This window comes from Saccopteryx bilineata, chromosome 1 (genome assembly GCF_036850765.1).
Source record: "Saccopteryx bilineata isolate mSacBil1 chromosome 1, mSacBil1_pri_phased_curated, whole genome shotgun sequence".
Classification (NCBI taxonomy): Eukaryota; Metazoa; Chordata; class Mammalia; order Chiroptera; family Emballonuridae; genus Saccopteryx; species Saccopteryx bilineata.
This window is the reverse complement of record NC_089490.1, coordinates 343,000,675-343,019,454: the sequence shown is the minus strand read 5'-3', so window position 1 is coordinate 343,019,454 and position 18,780 is coordinate 343,000,675. Positions and strand designations below refer to the sequence as shown.

The window sequence follows — 18,780 nt, the reverse complement described above, 5'->3', positions numbered from 1 at the left end:
GTTCTGCCATTCAAGTGTCCTTTTAAAGTTTCCAAAGCCATCTTAGGCTTGAAATGTAATGTCTTTGCACTTGTGTTCTCCCATTTTATTCTTTTTTTTTGAGAGGAGAGGAGATAGTGAGACAGTTTTCCTCCCACATGCTCCCTGACTGAGATCCAACCAGCAACCAGTCTAGGGCCCATGCTCAAATCAACTGTGCTATTTTTAGCACCTAAGACTGACTGACACACTTGGACCAACTGAGCTATCCTCAGCACCTGGGGCCAATGCTCAAACTAATCGAACCACTGCATATGGAAGAGGAAGAGGGAGAGAAGGGGGAGAGGGATGGGAAAGGCAGATGGTCATTTCTCATGTGTGCCCTGACTGGGAGTTAAACCTGGGATGCCTGCATGCCAGGCGGACACTATCCACTGAGCCAACTGGCCTGAGCCTGGTCCTTTAAAAAAATTTTTTTTTCTTAAGCAAGAGAGAGAGGGACAGGAATAGACAAACAAGAAGGAAGGGAGATGAAAAGCATCAATTCTTCGTTGAGGCCCTTTAGTTTGTTCATTGATTGCTTTCTCATATGTACCTTGATCGGGGGGCTCCAGCCAAACCAGTGACCCCTTGCTCAAGCCAGTGACTTTTGGGCTCAAGCTCACAACCATGGGGTCATATCTATGATCCCATGCTCAAGCTGGCGACCCTGCACTCAAGCTGGCAATCCCGTGATCAAGCTGGTGACTGTGCTCAAGCTAATGAGCCCATGCTCAAGCTGGTGACTTCGGGGTTTCAAACCTAGGTCCCCAGCGTCCCTGGCCAATGCTCAATCCACTGCACCACCGCCTGGTCTTTTTTTTTTTTAATATCTGGCTCTATACTTGTAGTAGCTTTTTTTTTTTTTACAGAGAGAGAGAGAGTCAGATAGGAACGGAGAGATGAGAAGCATCAATCATTAGTTTTTCGTTGCGTGTTGCAACACGTTAGTTGTACATTGATTGCTTTCTCATATGTGCCTTGACCACGGGCCTTCAGCAGACTGAGTAACCCCTTGTTCGAGCCAGTGACCTTGGGTCCAAGCTGGTGAGCTTTTGCTCAAACCAGATGAGCCCACGCTTAAGCTGGCAAACTCGGGGTCTTGAACCTGGGTCCTCTGCATCCCAGTCTGATGCTTTATCCACTGCACCACCACCTGGTCAGGCTTTTTTTTTTTTTTTAATGTTTATTTTTTATTGACTTAGCGAGAGGAAGGGAGAGAGCAAGAGACACAGGAACATCAACCTGTTCTTCTATGTGCCCTGACCGGGGATCAAACTGGCAACCTCTGCTCTTCAGGATGATGCTCTAAGTCTAACCAACCAAGCTACCCAGCCATGGCCCAGTTTATTCTTATGAATTAAAAGAGAAACTTCAGCAACTTTCCTGTCTTTTCACAACTGTCAAGGCTCTACTCAGCCGCTGTATGGAGGGCAAAGTCAACGAGATCAGATCATCTTGCTTTGTGGTTACCCCACAAACCAGCCCGTGTGGGAGGGGAGGACAGTAACTGTTGTCATTTTACTTGTTTGGGGAAAATGAACTAAGTTGTTCACACACTAAAAGAGAATGATTTAAAATTTTTTGGTAAGAAATACAACTGTTTAATTATTAGAGTTGCCCTGGCCAGTTGGCTCAGTGGTAGAGCATTGGCCTGGCGTGCAGGAGTCCCGGGTTCGATTCCTGGCCAGGGCACACAGGAGAAGCGCCCATCTGCTTCTCCACCCCTCCCCCTCTCCTTCCTCTCTGTCTCTCTCTTCCCCTCCTGCAGCCAAGGCTCCATTGGAGCAAAGTTGGCCCGGGCGCTGAGGATGGCTCCATGGCCTCTGCCTCAGGCGCTAGAGTGGCTCTGGTTGTGACAGAGCAACGCCCCAGATGGGCAGAGCATCGCCCCCTGGTGGGCATGCCGGGTGGATCCCGGTCGGGCACATGCGGGAGTCTGTCTGATTGCCTCCCCGTTTCCAACTTCAGGGAAAAAAGAAAAAAAAAAGAAGGTAATTATCAGAGTAATTCTCAGAACTAACTAGTAGACTGAGAATTATCATCTTCATTTGAAAGGTGAAGAAACAGATTCAGAGGGGAAGGTGGCTTGTCCAAAGTAATGCAGTAAGTCATTGGCAGAGCTAGGACAGAAAAATGAGTCTCCTGGCATCCAGCCCCAGAGTCCTTTCCATGAGTCTCCACACTACTGTAATCCGTGACAAAATCTACTGTAAATCTTCTGACAAAATCTTGTGCCTCTTGCAATCAAAGCAATGCAGCAAATTAGTCTAAATGTACCCAGTCTGAGATTTTAAGCTCCCTAAGAAATCAAGCACAATCCTCAGAAGTCTGATTCAGCCATGCAAAGCACCAAATGCCTAAGGGTGGGTGTGATCCCCAGGACAGATCTTCCTGCCCGCCCTGGGACTGACCCCTTACCTGTCCAGGCAGTGTGGGATAGATACACCTGAGTGATGAGCCGGTGCCGCCCTGGGCCAGGATTCCGGAAGTCTGAAGGCTTGGGGTGGATCATCTGAGCCTGGCCATCTGGATATAAGACCTAAGAAGTGACAGAAATAAGAAAAAGAGGGAGAAAAAGCCATGACCTTTTAACAAATGTGCTGGTAACATCTGTTGTGAATCCCATAACAAAAGAAAAAGAGCCTGACCAGGCAGAGGCGCAGTGGATAGTGTCAGACTGGGATGCAGAGGACCTAGGTTCGAAACCCCGAGGTTGCCGGGTTGAGTGCAAAGTCGCTAGCTTGAGCAAGGGGTCACTCACTCTGCTGTAACCCCCCTGCGTCAAGGCACATATGAGAAAGCAATCAATGAACAACTAAGGTGCTGCAACGAAGAACTGATACTTCTCATCTCTCTCCCTTCCTGTCTGTCTGTCCCTATCTGTCCCTCTCTGTCTCTGTCACCAAAAAAAAAAAAAAAAAGAGAGAGAGAAAAAGAAAGATAACAAGAGCTTTTGCAACAGACTGCTACTTCAGGGGAGGGCCACAGTACTGACATCATTAGAGCCCCCCACTCCAGCACAAAGTAGTGTTTGGCAAATGTTTCCCAAATCCATGGTGAGCAAGGAAGAGGAATAAATTGTCTCTATAGAGTACAAGGAGAGGTAAAAATATTAATCCTGACATGAAAAGCTCCCCAGGCACCCCCATCTGGATGACTCCCTCCCTCCCTGGCTGAACCATATCATGGCCCAGCATCCACCACCATCCATCAAGAACTAAAACTTGTTTCATCATCATTTCTTATGGCTGAGTAGTATTCCATAGTGTATATGTGCCACATCTTCTTTATACAGTCATCTATTGAAGGGCTTTTTGGTTGTTTCCATGTCTTGGCCACTGTGAACAATGCTGCAATGAACATAGAGCTACATGTGTCTTTGCGTGTCAATGTCTCTGAGTTTTGGGGGTACACATCGGATCATTTACAACAAAATGGTTGAATCTTGATAACATTATATGGAGTAAAATAAGTAAATCAGAAAAAACTAAGAACTGCATGATTCCATACATAGGTGAGACATAAAAACAAGACTAAGAGACATGGACAAGAGTGTGGGGGTTACAGGAGGGGGAGGAGGAAGGGGAGGGGGAGGGGCACAAAGAAAACCAGATAGAAGGTGATGGAGGACAATCTGACTTTGGGTGATGGGTATGCAACATAATTGAATGACAAGATAACCTGGAGATGTTTTCTTTGAACATATGTACCCTGATTTATTGATGTCACCCCATTAAAATTAATAAAAATTTATAAAAAAAACACCTTGTTTTGTAACTGCATTCTCTCCTCTAGACTGCAAGCAGTTGGGAATCTGTTTATTTGTCTCTCTACAGAGACAATGCTCAATGAAGGATCTGCTCAAATTGCTGGCCAGTTCTTCAAATCTCACAAACTGCCACAGAGTTCTTTCCTCAGCATGTCAGGGACCTTCACAGCTGTTTCTAGAGAGAGCCTATTACACTGCACAGTGTACAAAGGAACTAAGTGAACAAATGAAGCTTATCTTCAAATCATATAGGACCAGTGCTATTCAAATACAGTGTGTCCGTAAAGTCATGGTGCACTTTTGGTCACAGGAAAGCAACAAAAGATGATAGAAATGTGAAATCTGCATCAAATAAAAGGAAAACCCTCCCAGTTTCTGTAGGATGATGTGGCAGCATGTGCGCATGCGCAGATGATGACATAACACCATGTATACGCGGAGCCCGCGGCCATGCCAGTCAAGATGTGGACGGTACAGAGGAAAGTTCAGTGTGTTCTGTGGCTCGCTAAATTCAAATCCGTGACCAAAGTGCAACGTGAATATTGGCACATTTATAACGAAACGCCACCACATAGGAATAACATTACTCGGTGGGATAAGCAGTTGAAGGAAACCGGCAGTTTGGTGGAGAAACCCCATTCTGGTAGGCCATCAGTCAGTGACGAGTCTGTAGAGGCTATACAGGATAGCTACCTAAGAAGCCGTAAAAAATCTGTGCGTGAGCCCACATCGAACTGCACTGAATAGGTATAAAACTGGGAGAGTTTTCCTTTTATTTGGTGCAGATTTCACATTTCTATCGTCTTTTGCTGCTTTCCTGTGACCGGTCAAAAGTGCACCATGACTTTACAGACACACTGTATACTGACAAGGGCAAAGCAGAGAACTGAACGGGTCTTTCAGTTTGAAATTCTGGCCTTGACCTGTGGTGGCACAGTGGATGAAGCGTCGACCTGGAACACTGAGGCTGAAGGTTCAAAACCCTGGGCTTCCCTGGTCAAGGCACATGTGGGCATTGATGCTTCCTGTTCCTCAGCCCTTCTCTTTCTCTTTCTTTCTCTCCTCCCCCCACCTCTCTAAAATGAATAAATAAAGTCCAAAAAGAAACTCTGGGAGGCATGTCTCAGCCTGCCCATAATCTCACTTCAACTCTCCTGCTCTTAGCCACCTCCTCTTCTACCTCTTTTTTTAAAGCTGCTACTCACTGGCCCTGGCCGGTTGGCTTAGTGGTAGAGCGTTGGCCTGGCGTGCAGAAGTCCCGGGTTCGATTCCCGGCCAGAGCACACAGGAGAAGCACCCATCTACTTCTCCACCCCTTCCCCTCTCCTTCCTCTCTGTCTCTCTCTTCCCCTCCCGCAGCCAAGGCTCCATTGGAGCAAAGATTGCCCGGGCGCTGGGGATGGCTCTGTGGCCTCTGCCTCAGGCGCTACAGTGGCTCTGGTCGCAACATAGCGACGCCCAGGATGGGCAGAGCGTCGCCCCCTGGTGGGCGTGCTGGGTGGGTCCCGGTCGGGCGCATGCGGGAGTCTGTCTGACTGCTCTCCCCGTTTCCAGCTTCAGAAAAAAAAAAAAAAAAAAAAAAAAAAAAAAGCTGCTACTCACTACTCTATCTCCAGGCCCGAAATCTACTACAGCAGGAAGATGCAGGTATCCCAGCTTCCTGATCCTTGTTACATTTAAAGAAAATGCTTGGGCTTCATCAAGAAGGAGGGACGGGATTACTGAAACAGTAATGAGCTCGGAAAAGAAAATGGGTAAGGCAGCAGAATGTCCCAGCGTTCTCAGCACAAGTGCCCACGGTGAAAGGCCCTGCCCCCCTCTGTGAAATGGACACTGGAAGCCTTCCCTCATTCCTACCAAGTGCAACTTAGAAATCTGTGGCCCAAGTAAGTCACAGGAAGAAAATGGCCATTATGAATTATATTCTGAATTTCAGAAATTTTTTAAAAAAATAATCACACTTCTATCATCAGCTAAAATCTAGTAGGACTGCACTGGGACTGAAGTGTACCTGAATTGAGTTCCTGTACATTCTACTTTAACTAGCTGACATACATTATTTTAACAGAGATTATAAGCTTGATGTGACCTCAGCTGGGTTCACTGCTAAATCCCTAGCACCCAAAGGACTGTCTAGAAGAGGGGAGTTGTCCAGGCCTGGTGTCTGGACTAGACAGCACTTTCCAGCCAGCAGAGCTGCCTCAGGACCAGGCAACGAGTTTCTTGCCTCCCTGACTGCACAGGCACCGAACAGTTTGGCCATGTGTGCAGTGGAGCCACTCTGGAGGGGAGTTCTGTCGAGTCCAGCAGATGAACCTTATACAATCATTCTACAATCCCACTGATGCTCAGTTGGTCAGTGAACATTTTTTCAGGAACAGTATGAAACAGCGGTTCTCAGCCATGCTGTATACGAGCTGAACACAAACAAACAATAAAACCTAGCCCTGGCCGGTTGGCTCAGTGGTAGAGCGTCGGCCTGGCGTGCAGAGGTCCCAGGTTCGATTCCCGGCCAGGGCACACAGGAGAAGCGCCCATCTGCTTCTCCACCCCTCCCCCTCTCATTCCTCTCTGTCTCTTTCTTCCCCTCCCGCAGCCGAGGCTCCATTGGAGCAAAGATGGCCCAGGCGCTGGGGATGGCTCCTTGGCCTCTGCCCCAGGCGCTAGAGTGGCTCTGGTCTCAACAGAGCGACACCCCGGAGGGGCAGAGCATCGTCCCCTGGTGGGCAGAGCATCACCCCCTGGTGGGCGTGCCGGGTGGATCCCGGTTGGGCGCATGCGGGAGTCTGTCTGACTGTCTCTCCCCGTTTCCAGCTTCAGAAAAATACGAAAAAAAAAGAAAGAAAACCTAGTACCCATGGCCCTACTCAAGATTTTGGTTTAACTGGTATAAATTCCTGAAGCCTGTACATCAGCACTTTTTAATGCTTTCTGAGTAATTCTAAAGTGTAGTGAGGGTGAAAAACTACTAACGTGTGTTGGGGTGGGAGGTTAGCCATAAGACATAAAACCAACCGCACACAGCACAACTCCACAGCCAGCTCAGGACTAGTTCTCTGCAGGTCTCATGATTATAGTAATTCCTGCGGGGAAGCCAGGAGGCTTTTTCCTCTGCTGTCAGGAAAGGAAACTATTACCATCTTTAAGGCCTGATTCACCCTTACCTCTTCACGGAAGCCTTCCCTGCCGGCGCCAGCCTGCTTTCTGTCCTGATGACAGCGGCTGCCAGTGCTCACGCCCCTATGTCCAGCCGCATCCCTTCTGCCCTTACCCTTTGCTCTGACTCCTCTTTCCAGACCTCCCCCGCACCGGCATCTCCACAGTGCCTTCCTTCCTCAGCCGCCACCACACTCTCCAAATTAAGTGTCCCTCCAGAGTATTTTCAAAAATATTTTTTAAAATTATATTGCAAATTTTTTATACATGTGATAAATTGGAAGCAACTCTGCAGTAATTCTCTCTACACGTCTAGGGTCTCGGCTAGAACCATCTGTCTGTCTCTCCTTGAAACTGAGCATCCCAAGGGCGGGAATTCTGACCTAAGTGCTTCTGCAACACTAGCACTTAGCATGTACAAGAGCAACCATTCCTGCACGGGCAGCAGGAAGGGATGGATGGATAAAGAGCAGTGCTCTCCGTAGGGCTTCACTGCAGACTGTCTAAACGGTTTAGTGTCCCTACTACATCTCTCACGTCTCTGATATCTAACTTGGAAAAAATTCTCCCTAGTGATTGCTTTTCCCCCAACTAGAGATTTTGTTTGCCAAGCTGACTGACCCACAGCCTGAAAAAGACTTGCTTGTTGTAGCCTGCTTGAAGCTCTGAAAAGACCAAGCCTTAACCTCACATAGTAAGAAGAGAAAGGGTGCTGGCACCCAGTGAACCCTTACTGGGTGCACTCATCGCCTCGTTTCAATGGCACCTATTCCTGTTTGTCAGCATCGAGTCTGAGGTTCAGAGCTGAGGTAGCCTGCTCTGGCCCACGTTCAGAAGCTGGGACTCAAGCCCAGGCTCACTTCCAGAAAGAGCCCTCTTTTCTCCCTCCCCAGTTCCACCCCTCAGTAGAGGTGAAAGGAGTGCTGTCGGTAAAGGTGTCACCACGACGTCAGTGTCTGTGGGGCCACTCTGACAGACCTGGACCTTCACAGTGCTCTGAGGGTCCTGCACGTGCTCCAGAGTCGCATCCACGTCCAGGGCCACCACCAACCCAGATGTAAACCGCAAAGGGCTGTCTGACTCGCCCGCCGGCTCAAGGATGGTGGCTGAAGCTTTGTGGATCTGCAAACAAGAAGAAAATAAGATGATTCTAAAGCCAGGGAATCCCTGGGGAGCAAAACAGGACCCTTGTCTTCCTGTCTCATCTAATGGGTTATGTGGGAGCCAATCAGAAGAAAGGCCCTGGCCCAGCTGCTCCAAAACTGAAAGATCATCCAGGTGAACCGCGCGGACTGGCTGGCGGGCTTGGGCTGAAGGGGACGGCGCAGACCCTGACCTGCTCCGGAAGCGGGAGGTGCAGGAAGGCACTCTGCCGCAGCATGGTCTGTAGAATTTTGACCACTTCTGCAGGTTTGGATGTCATAAGTCGGGGCATAAGGTCAAGAAGTTTGTCCACAAAGCTGTCCTGCAGGTGGGGCAAATCAGCAATGAAACACCTGGAGGAACAGAAACAAATTATGCATTCATTTGCCACAGAATGAGCCCCAAACATCTGCCAAACGTCAAGGAAGAAAAAGTACTGACTAGTAGGAGCTCATGGTTCCCGACTGGGACAATTATTCCTTAGTGACACCATCATCATAATAATTGAATACCCATTATGTGCCAGGTATATTCCCAAGTATTTTACATTATCTTATTTAATCTTCCCAGAAATTCTGTGAACTGTTAGGATTATTTTTTTATATTACAGACTCATTAATTAATTTAACAAGGATTTACCGAGTGTCAAGTACTAGTCTAGATACTGGGGACATAACAATGAGCAAAAGAGAAGAAAATGTAGGGTTTTTTTGTATTTTCCTGAAGTTAGAAGCAGGGAGGCAGTCAGACAGACTCCCGCATGTGCCCAACCGGGATCCACCCGGCATGCCCACCAGGGGGCGTTGTTCCGTTGTGGCTGGAGCCATTCTAGCGCCTGAGGCAGAGGCCATGGAGCCGTCCTCAATGCCTGGGCCAACTTTGCTTCAATGGAGCCTTGGCTGTGGGAGGAGAAGAGATAGATAGAGAGAAAGGAGAGGTGGAAGGGTGGAGAAGCAGATGGGCACTTCTCCTGTGTGCCCTGGCCGGGAATCAAATCCAAAACTTCCACACGCCAGGCTGACACTCTACTGCTGAGCCATCCAGCCAGTTTCTTGTTTTGTTTTCATTTTTTGAGAGATAAGAAGTATCAGCTCATAGTTTGGTACTTTAGTTGTTCATTGATTGCTTCTAACACGTGCCTTGACCAGGAAGCTCAAGCCAAGCCAGTGACATTATGCTCAAGCCAGGGATCCTGTGATCACGTCAATGAGCTGATGCTCAAGCCCATGACCTCAGTGCCCCAAGTCAACGCTCTATCCACTGCACTACCACCAGGCAAAAATGCCTCTCTTAATAAAGTTTATATTCAAGTGATAGGAATACTGAGACTCTAAGAGGATGATAGTTCATTCAGGCTTAAAAAAGTAACGTATACCAAGCTCTGACTGACTGAACAGTACTTGTGCCATGTGGAAGGGTTAGTCAAAAAATACTTCATTTAGGACGTGACATCAGTGCAGGGACTCATAGCCTAAATTAAGAAAAACTGTGCAGATTGAGGCCCTGGACGGTTGGCTCAGTGGGCAGAGTGTTGGCCTAGCATATGCTCCAGGTTCGATTTCTGGTCAGATCACACATGAGAAGCGACCATATGCCTTTCTTCCCCTCCGTCGTCCCCTTCTCTCTCTTATCTCCTCACAGCTAGTGGCTCAATTGGGTCAAGCATCAGCACGGGCACTGAGGATAGTTACGTTGGTCTCAGGACATCAGCCTTAGGAGCTAAAAATAGCTCAGTTGATTCAAGCATCGGCCCCATAAGGGGGTTGTTGGATGGATCTTGGTTGGGGCATAAGCGGAAGTCTATCTTCCTATCTCCCCTTTTTTCATTTAAAAAAAAAGAAAGAAAAAATGTGCAGATTGAAAAAGATGAGGAACTTTGGCAATTCAGAGTTATCACCTTTCCAAAAATCTCTTCAATCCAACAGTGCAAAAACAGACTACCTTTAACAATCTAAAACCCAAAGGCATGAACTTTGTTCACGTTTGAAGGTAGTCTTAGAGCCAAGCTAGACTATTTAATTCAGGGGTCCCCAAACTTTTTACACAGGGGGCCAGTTCACTGTCCCTCAGACTGTTGGAGGGCCAGACTATAAAAAAAACTATGAACAAATCCCTATGCACACTGCACATCTTATTTTAAAGTAAAAAAAAAAAAAAAGGGAACAAATACGATATTTAAAATAAAGAACATGTAAATTTAAATCAACAAACTGACCAATATTTCAATGGGAACTATGCTCCTCTCACTGACCACCAATGAAAGAGGTGCCCCTTCCGGAAGTGTGGCGGGGGCGGGATAAATGGCCTCAGGGGGCAGCATGAGCCTGTCGTAGTTTGGGGACTCCTGATTTAATTGCTAGAGAACAGCACCTAGTGGTGAAGGCTGGTATTGCAACCCAGCCCTATAGGAAGCTATTACCACTTAAATGAAAAAGAACTGAGAAGTGCCTGAGCAGTTGTGGCACAGTAGATAGAGCGTCAACCTGACCCAAAGGTCGCCAGCTTGGCTTGAGTGCAGCTCACTAGCTTGAGCGTGGGATCACTGATCCCATGTTTGCTGGCTTGAACAAGGGGTCACTGGTTTCACCTGTGCCCCCTGGTCAAGGCACACAGGAGAAGCAATCAATGAACAACTAAAATGAAACAACTAGGCCTGACCTGTGGTGGCGCAGTGGATAAAGCATCGACCTGGAAATGCTGAGGTCGCCAGTTTGAAACCCTGGGCTTGCCTGGTCAAGGCACATATGGGAGTTGATGCTTCCAGCTCCTCCCTCCCTTTTCTCTTTCTGTCTCTCCTCTCTCTCTCTCTCTCTGTCTCTCCCTCTCCTCTCTAAAATAATAAAAAATAAATAAAAATTAAAAATAAATAAAACGATACAACTATGAGTTGATGTTTCTCATCTCTCTCCTTTCCCACACCCCCCACACTCTCATTCTCTCTCTCTGAAAAATAAAAATAAAAAAATTACTAAGAAGCGTAGTCCTATAACCTCAGGTTTGGTTAAAGTTCATGGTGGTAGGGACAAGGATGGCAGAATGAAATCTCAGATTTAATGGGGTGCTTTAAAATCCTATAAACGCCCCCTCCTGGTATTCTACTGCCAGTACACCACGGGTCTGGTCACTGCCTGGACTCCCACTTCTTCACCAACCCTTCTCGAATCTGTATCATACAGAACTCTGAGAAGACAATTTTTTGTAGATTAGAGAAATATGCAAGTTTAAAATCAGTGATTTAAGAACAGACAAGTTGTGACTTTTCAACAAGAGTTTATGAGGATTCCCACATAATACCTGTCTTTTTATGGTCCAACTGAGTCCATATGATTCCTGATATTTTTATTATCCTGTTGTTGTATGTTTAGGTTCGAAGCTAAGGTTGAAGAGGTTTATACACCATTAAAAAAAATACCCAAATTAGGGCACCCTGCCACAGATAATAGCTTGGCTGAATGGGCTAAACCAAGAATTCTGGCTTATGATGGCTCTTGTCACTCTATGATAGTCTCTGCATAATCAAGATTTAATAAACTAGAAAAATGATCAAATACTTACCTCTGAAAAAAGTCCACTTCATGTAAAAATTTTTCACACATCCCAAATAAGGGGTCAACTCTATAGAAAAAAAAAAAATTATTTGCTTATGAAATCTGTGAACTGAGGAGTGAGGACCAATGTCCCAGAATCCTGAGCTTATATGAAAGGTGAATGAGCATATTACACCATAAAAATAATCTTTAAGAGAAATATAGGACTGCTAATAAACCTTGGGAGATATATTTGCCAGGATCCCAAGATCTGATTAAAACACTACAGTGCCCATCAGGCTCAATGACATTCAAAACCAAAGACAGGCCACACTTGGCACTCGTCACTAAGAATCAGGACAGGAGCACAGCTTGCAGGCAGCGTAATATCACAGTCCTCTGGGGGAGTCCTTGTAGCATAGCAGTCCACTCAGCAGCCCACAGAGCTCCCTACAAGGAATATTCTCAGTTATAAGAATTACTGGCCCTGGCCGGTTGGCTCAGCGGTAGAGCGTCGGCCTAGCGTGCAGAGGACCCGGGTTCGATTCCCGGCCAGGGCACATAGGAGAAGCGCCCATTTGCTTCTCCACCCCTCCGCCGCGCTTTCCTCTCTGTCTCTCTCTTCCCCTCCCGCAGCCAAGGCTCCATTGGAGCAAAGATGGCCTGGGCGCTGGGCATGGCTCTGTGGCCTCTGCCTCAGGCACTAGAGTGGCTCTGGTCGCAATATGGTGACGCCCAGGATGGGCAGAGCACCGCCCCTGGTGGGCGTGCCGGGTGGATCCCGGTCGGGCGCATGCGGGAGTCTGTCTGACTGTCTCTCCCTGTTTCCAGCTTCAGAAAAATGAAAAAATAAATAAATAAATAAATAAATAAATAAATAAAAAGAATTACTGTACTCGGCCCTGGCCGGTTGGCTCAGCGGTAGAGCATCGACCTGGCGTGCGGGGGACCCGGGTTCGATTCCCGGCCAGGGCACATAGAAGAAGCGCCCATTTGCTTCTCCACCCCCTACCCCCCCCCCCTTCCTCTCTGTCTCTCTCTTCCCCTCCCGCAGCCAAGGCTCCATTGGAGCAAAAGATAGCCCGGGCGCTGGGGATGGTTCCTTGGCCTCTGCCCCAGGTGCTAGAGTGGCTCTGGTCACGGCAGAGCGACCCCCCCGGAGGGGCAGAGCATCGCCCCCTGGTGGGCAGAGCGTAGCCCCTGGTAGGCGTGCCGGGTGGATCCCGGTCGGGCGCATGCAGAAGTCTGTCTGACTGTCTCTCCCCGTTTCCAGCTTCAGAAAATAAATAAATAAATAAATAAATAAAATAAAATAAAATAAAATAAAAGAATTGCTGTACTCAATGAAGCCCAAACCTATAAGGTCTGCTAAAGATAATTCGAGTTCCTTGTAGTCTACACATGATTTTCTCAGAGATCATTTTACCATAGCTGTGTTACTTAGTAGTATAGATGACAATACCAGGTTTCCAGAGAACAGACCCAGAAAGTTAGTCAGTCTGCTCTTCCTCTCTGGAGCAAGCTCCTCCCCGCCCATGCATGTTATCTTTGCCCTTCCCTCTCCTAAACTCCAAGGGCCCTTCTTTTGCTTCTGTAACTTGTTTCCTGAGCTTACGCAGCCCAGCTGGCTCCTTTTGACTATCTTTGTAACTTTCTAAATAAACTTTCTCCCATAATTTGAAAAAAAAAAAAAAATTAATCAAAGGCCAAATTCTCATGTGGTAGGGGAAAAGATTTTGTTACTAATTTGCCCACAGACACAGACTATACTCTTTCCTCTTTATCTCTACTGTTTAGGCCTCACAGTACTTAGGGTGTTTCATTTACAGTAAAAACTTACTGGCCCTGGCAGGCTGGCTCAGTGGTAGAGCATCGGCCCGACGTGTGGAAGTCCCAGGTTTGTTTCCCGGTCAGGGCACACAGGAGAAGCGACCATCGGCTTCTCTACCCCTCCCCCTCCCTCTTTTCTCTCTTTTCCCCTTCCACAGCCAGTGTATCAGCCCTGGGCACTGAGGATGGCTCCCAGGAGCCTCTGCCTCAGGTATTAAAAACAGCTCAGATGGCCCTGGCTGGTTGGCTCAGTGGTAGAGCGTCGGCCTGGTGTGCAGAAGTCCCGGGTTTGATTCCTGGCCAGGGCACACAGGAGAAGTGCCCATCTGCTTCTCCACCCTTCCCCCTCTCCTTCCTCTCTGTCTCTCTCTTCCCCTCCCGCAGCGAGGCTCCATTGGAGCAAGGATGGCCCAGGCGCTGGGGATGGCTCCTTGGCCTCTGCCCCAGGGGCTAGAGTGGCTCTGGTCGCAACAGAGCGACGCCCCGGAGGGGCAGAGCGTCGCCCCCTGGTGGGTGTGCCGGGTGGATCCCGGTCGGGCACATGCGGGAGTCTGTCTGACTGTCTCTCCCCGTTTCCAGCTTCAGAAAAATACAAAAAAACAAAACAAACAAACAAAACAGCTCAGTTGCAAGCATGGCTCCAGATGGGGGTTGCCAGGTGGATCCTAGTCAGGGTGCATGCGGGAATCTGTCTATCTCCCTTCCTCTCACTTGGAAAAGAAGGAAAATAAAAAAACAAACAACAAATATCTTACTGCATACATAAATAATCCAGGCAACATGTTAGGCCACTGTAAATTACTAATCACACAGATTTTTCCTTTGGGTTTTTGTGAGGGTTTTTTGTTTTTGTTTTTAGAGAGAAAGACAGGGCGAGAGGAATGTTGATCTGCTCCTGTATGTGCCCTGACTGGAGACCAAACCGGCAGCCTCCGCACTGCAGGATGATGCTCCAACCAACAGAGCTACTGGGCCAGGGCTAGCTTTTGTTTTTTTAAATTATTTATTTATTTATTTATTTAATAATTTTATTTTTTAATGGGGTGACATCAATAAATCAGGATACATATATTCAAAGATAACATGTCCAGGTTATCTTGTCATTCAATTATGTTGCATATCCATCACCCAAAGTCAGATTGTCCTCTGTCACCTTCTATCTAGTTTTCTTTGTGCCCTTCCCCCAGCTTTTGTTTTTTTATTTCTTGTAATTTCTGCATGAAACTTCACATTTATTTTCATCTTATTACATGATATCAATACATTATTCATTGGAGGAGAAAAATTCCAGAGAAGAACAACAAATACTCTTTCCTTTATATAAAACCATGTAAGAGAATGATGTCAAGGTTCCCAAAAACCTACGATTGCTACTAAAATATAAGTTCCGAGAGGGCAGGTAGCCTCTCCTACATGTTATATAAAGCGGGCATCTTCCTCTAAGAACTCCCGTTTTCCAGAAGGAAAGCAGTGGAAGATGAGGCCCATTAGGGGAAATCAAGCATTGACCTACAAGTACTGGGAAAGCCTATACCAATTACCAATGTAAACTAGTCTAAATTTTCATGTGTAAGTATGCAAAGACAAAAGAAAATTACTGGGTGTTATGAGGATAATCGGGAGCTGTAAATGAGATCAAGCAGACCTCAATGAGATAAAGTCAAGGCAAGAAAGCACAGAAATCTTTTTTAAAAATTCAAGTAAGTAACCACCATGAGATTTAAGAGGAGATTTGAAAGAGGAGAGACTGCCTTGATAAAGCAAGAGAAACTGCTACAAAAAAGGCAGAGAATAAGCACACTTGGAAATAACCAGCACAGCAGCCCCTCTTTAACCGTGGTTTCACTTTCTGCAGTTTCAGTTGCCTGCAGTCAACAGCCGGAAAATATTAAATGAAAAATTCCAGAAATAAACAATTCATAAGTGTCAAAATGCACACCATTCTGAGTTGCATGATAAAATCTCACATCATGCCACCAGGGACACGAACCATCCCTTTGTCCAGTGTACTCATGCTGTAGATCAGGGGTCTCAAACTCAACTCAGCATGTGGGCCGCAGAGCAAGATCACAGCTGTCTGGCAGCCGCACTAGGTCTACAAAAGGCAACTGTTACGCAACACTTTTCTCACTGCAGTTGAAAACAAAAAAAAATCAGTACAACAAGCACAATCGTACATGCAGTTTACTCAGTGTCACAAAACGACCAGAAACTGTAGTTCGCATCACAACTGCTGTTGACTAAGCTAATATCTAGCTAGGATGCTAGAGAAATGAAAAATACAAGTAGGCTTAATTTTATCCAAAATATTTTGAACTTCGTGGATTAGTCTGCGGGCCGCACAAAATTGTTTGGCAGGCCGCATGCGGCCCGCGGGTCGCGAGTTTGAGACCCCTGCTGTGGATGCTACGCACCCATCTGTCACTGAAGGGCCATCTCCATTATCAGCTTGTGTTCAGATAATTTCTATTTTACTTAATAGTGGTTCCAAAGCACCAGAGCAGTAATGCTGTTAATCCAAATATGTTAAAAAAAATGCTTCTTCTACGTGAAAAGGAATGTTTGTATAGGAGAACACACAGTACATACAGGGCTCAATACTCTGTGGTTTCAGGCATCCCGAAGGGGTCTTGGAATGTATCCCCTGCAGAAAAGGAGGACTATCATAATAATAAAATCAACAGTCAAAGAATAATAGGAGGAAAAATGATGAAAGCGGAAATGTAAATTAAAAGAGCATATTGAGAAATTTACTCAGAATATAGAGTAGAAAAGCAAAATAAACAACAAACAAACAAAACTATGAAAGAAAGGATACAGAGAAAATAGATCCAGAAGATATAACATCCAGTATGAGAGACTGGACTGGATGGAAGAAGTAGCGATTAAAAAAATAATGGAGAGGGAAAAACAAACAAAACCCTGATAAAAACAGAGTTGAGACTTCAATGTCCCAATCAAGTTCAGGTCAATAAGAATACTGAAAGGAAACACATACCTAGACATATCCTGGTGAAATTTCTGAATTCTAAAAAGAAAAAGAAAAGTTTATAGCTTTGAGCCAGGAAAAACAAGCTGCCTACAAAGGAAAGAGAACCAGAATGACATTAGACCTTCTAACTGTAAAATTAAATACTAAGAGGCAACAAGCAATATTTACCGAGTTCTGAAAGAATTCCATTTATGTATGAGAGCAAAAGAAAGGCAGTTTCAGACATGCAAGGTCTCAGTGCGTGCGCTACATACACACTTAGTCTGAAAACCGTTACTGCAGAATGGGCTCCAGTCAAATAAACAGTGAATGAGAAGAGGAAACTTTAAGTCAAATGTGGTACAAAAAGAACAATGGAAAGCAAAGTGGCGCTAAATAATTTTGATTATGCATAAAAATTAATGCATATTTTAAGAAAGAATCCTTAAAATAAGAAAGGATTCCTAAAACAAGAGCTATATTATGAAAACATAATAAGCTGAAACTAAATTCCAAGTTAAATAGTATGAGATAATTAAATAAAAGCACATTAAGCTTTCATTTATTTTCAGATAGACAGGAGAGAGATGAGAAGCATCAACTCAAAGCTGCAACAGCTTAGTTGTAAATTAATTGCTTTCTCATATGTGCCTTGACCAGGGGACTTCAGCAGGGCCAGTGACCTTGCTCAAGCCAGTGACCTTGGGCTCATGCCAGTGACCTTGGGTTTCAAGCCAGCAACCTTCGGGCTCAAGCGAGCGACCACGGGGCCATGTCTATGATCCTATACTCAAGCCAGTGACCCCACTCAAGCTGGCAACTGCAGGGTTCCTCAGCGAGCCTCTCAGGCCACTGTGTCACCACCTGGTCAGGCTAAAACTTTCATTTTAGGTGACCTTAATAGAGGTGGCCATAAATTCTATTTAATTTTTTTATGCCGAGAAGTATAAATTCAAAATGTTTATTAAAAATATATAAGTGAAAATACTATTTATACAACTAATATGAACTAACTTTTATCAAGTGTTCACTTTGAATGTGCCAGATGGTATTTTAAGGGCTTTAAATATAAAATTCATTAATCCTTACAATAACCCAATAAGGGAGAAGCAGGTACTATTATTATTCCAGTTTAACTTATAAGGAACAAACAGAGACACAGAAGGTTTACATAATTTATCCAAGGTTACTAAATTTGCAAAGGTGGAGTCAATATCTGAACCCATTCAATGAGGCACCATAGCCCTCTGACAACTACGTTCTGCCTCTCACTTGAATGGTTAGAATTGGGGTACAGAACTCTTAAATCCCTGGAAGAAGAAAAAGACAAAAAAAATAATCGATCAACCAAAAATCAAGAAAGAAAAATAGAAGCAGAAATGTATACAAATGGAAAAATATAAAGTATTGAATAATACAGCATGAGTAATAACCAGATACATTAGAATCTTTATATAATGACATAGAAACATGACATATCTTTTTGAATGAAAAGAAAAAAAGGCAGGGCAGCAGGGTATATTATAATTTGATTTATGTTAATACACACACATTAATAACCTACACTTTATCTGGCTTGGAAAAAATCTGTTGACAATTGTTCTAAAAGAGGTAGATTACTAGAGAACCTTCACTTAATCTGCAATATTTAAATTTTTATAATAATCATATATAAACTGAAAAATACATCTGCTTTCTTTTTTTATTTTTACATCTCCTTTCTTTAAATAAAAAGCATAGTTGCTATCACAAGCACCTATCTTTTCTCAACTGTGACTGAGTAGTAGGGATTAAACATCTGATAAATGAATATATGGATAGCTCTATGATAAAATTACCATCTGATTATATCAGAGCACTATCAAGATAAGTGAAGAAATAAAACAATTGTAGGAATATTCCTTCTGCCCTTGTATTTTTCAGTGCTTGCTTAAACACCCATGTTTATTTCTCTATACCACCTTTATAGATTGAAACAATGGCTGAACTAAGCATCAGATGTGCCTTCAATCTGGCAACAAGTTACATAAATACTGTACTGTATCACATATATGCCATCATTTTAAAGATGTATCTTTATTTTATGAAACAAACAAAATAAAACACTTTCAATCAAACAATGGCAGAACATCACAGTATCTGATTTCAGAGAAGTTAAAATATGTGGATTTTTGAGTTGAAGAATATGGCAATTCTCATTATCAGAAAGTCTAATAGCTTGCTATACTGAGGTCTTACTATGTACCAAGTACTATGCTAAGTGCTTTTACATGTATTATCCAGTTCATTCTTCATGAAATCCTGTAAGATAGATGCTCCTTTTACAGAAAGGGAAACAACACAACTGAAAGGTTTAAAAACCT

The 18,780-nt window shown here is 44.9% G+C and overlaps 1 protein-coding gene across 1 annotated transcript in view; it reads right to left on the bottom strand.

The window, feature by feature from the left end:
- The window catches only part of INTS4 (integrator complex subunit 4), a 166,854-nt gene that overhangs the window by 4,757 nt on the left and 143,317 nt on the right, over positions 1–18,780 (bottom strand). Inside the window, exons 21-24 of the mRNA XM_066249569.1 lie at positions 11,645–11,704; positions 8,283–8,442; positions 7,925–8,068; positions 2,440–2,560 (exon numbers count right to left, since the gene is read on the bottom strand). Of these exons, the coding sequence (XP_066105666.1) occupies positions 2,440–2,560; positions 7,925–8,068; positions 8,283–8,442; positions 11,645–11,704 (485 nt within the window). The remainder of the gene's footprint in view (positions 1–2,439; positions 2,561–7,924; positions 8,069–8,282; positions 8,443–11,644; positions 11,705–18,780) is intronic.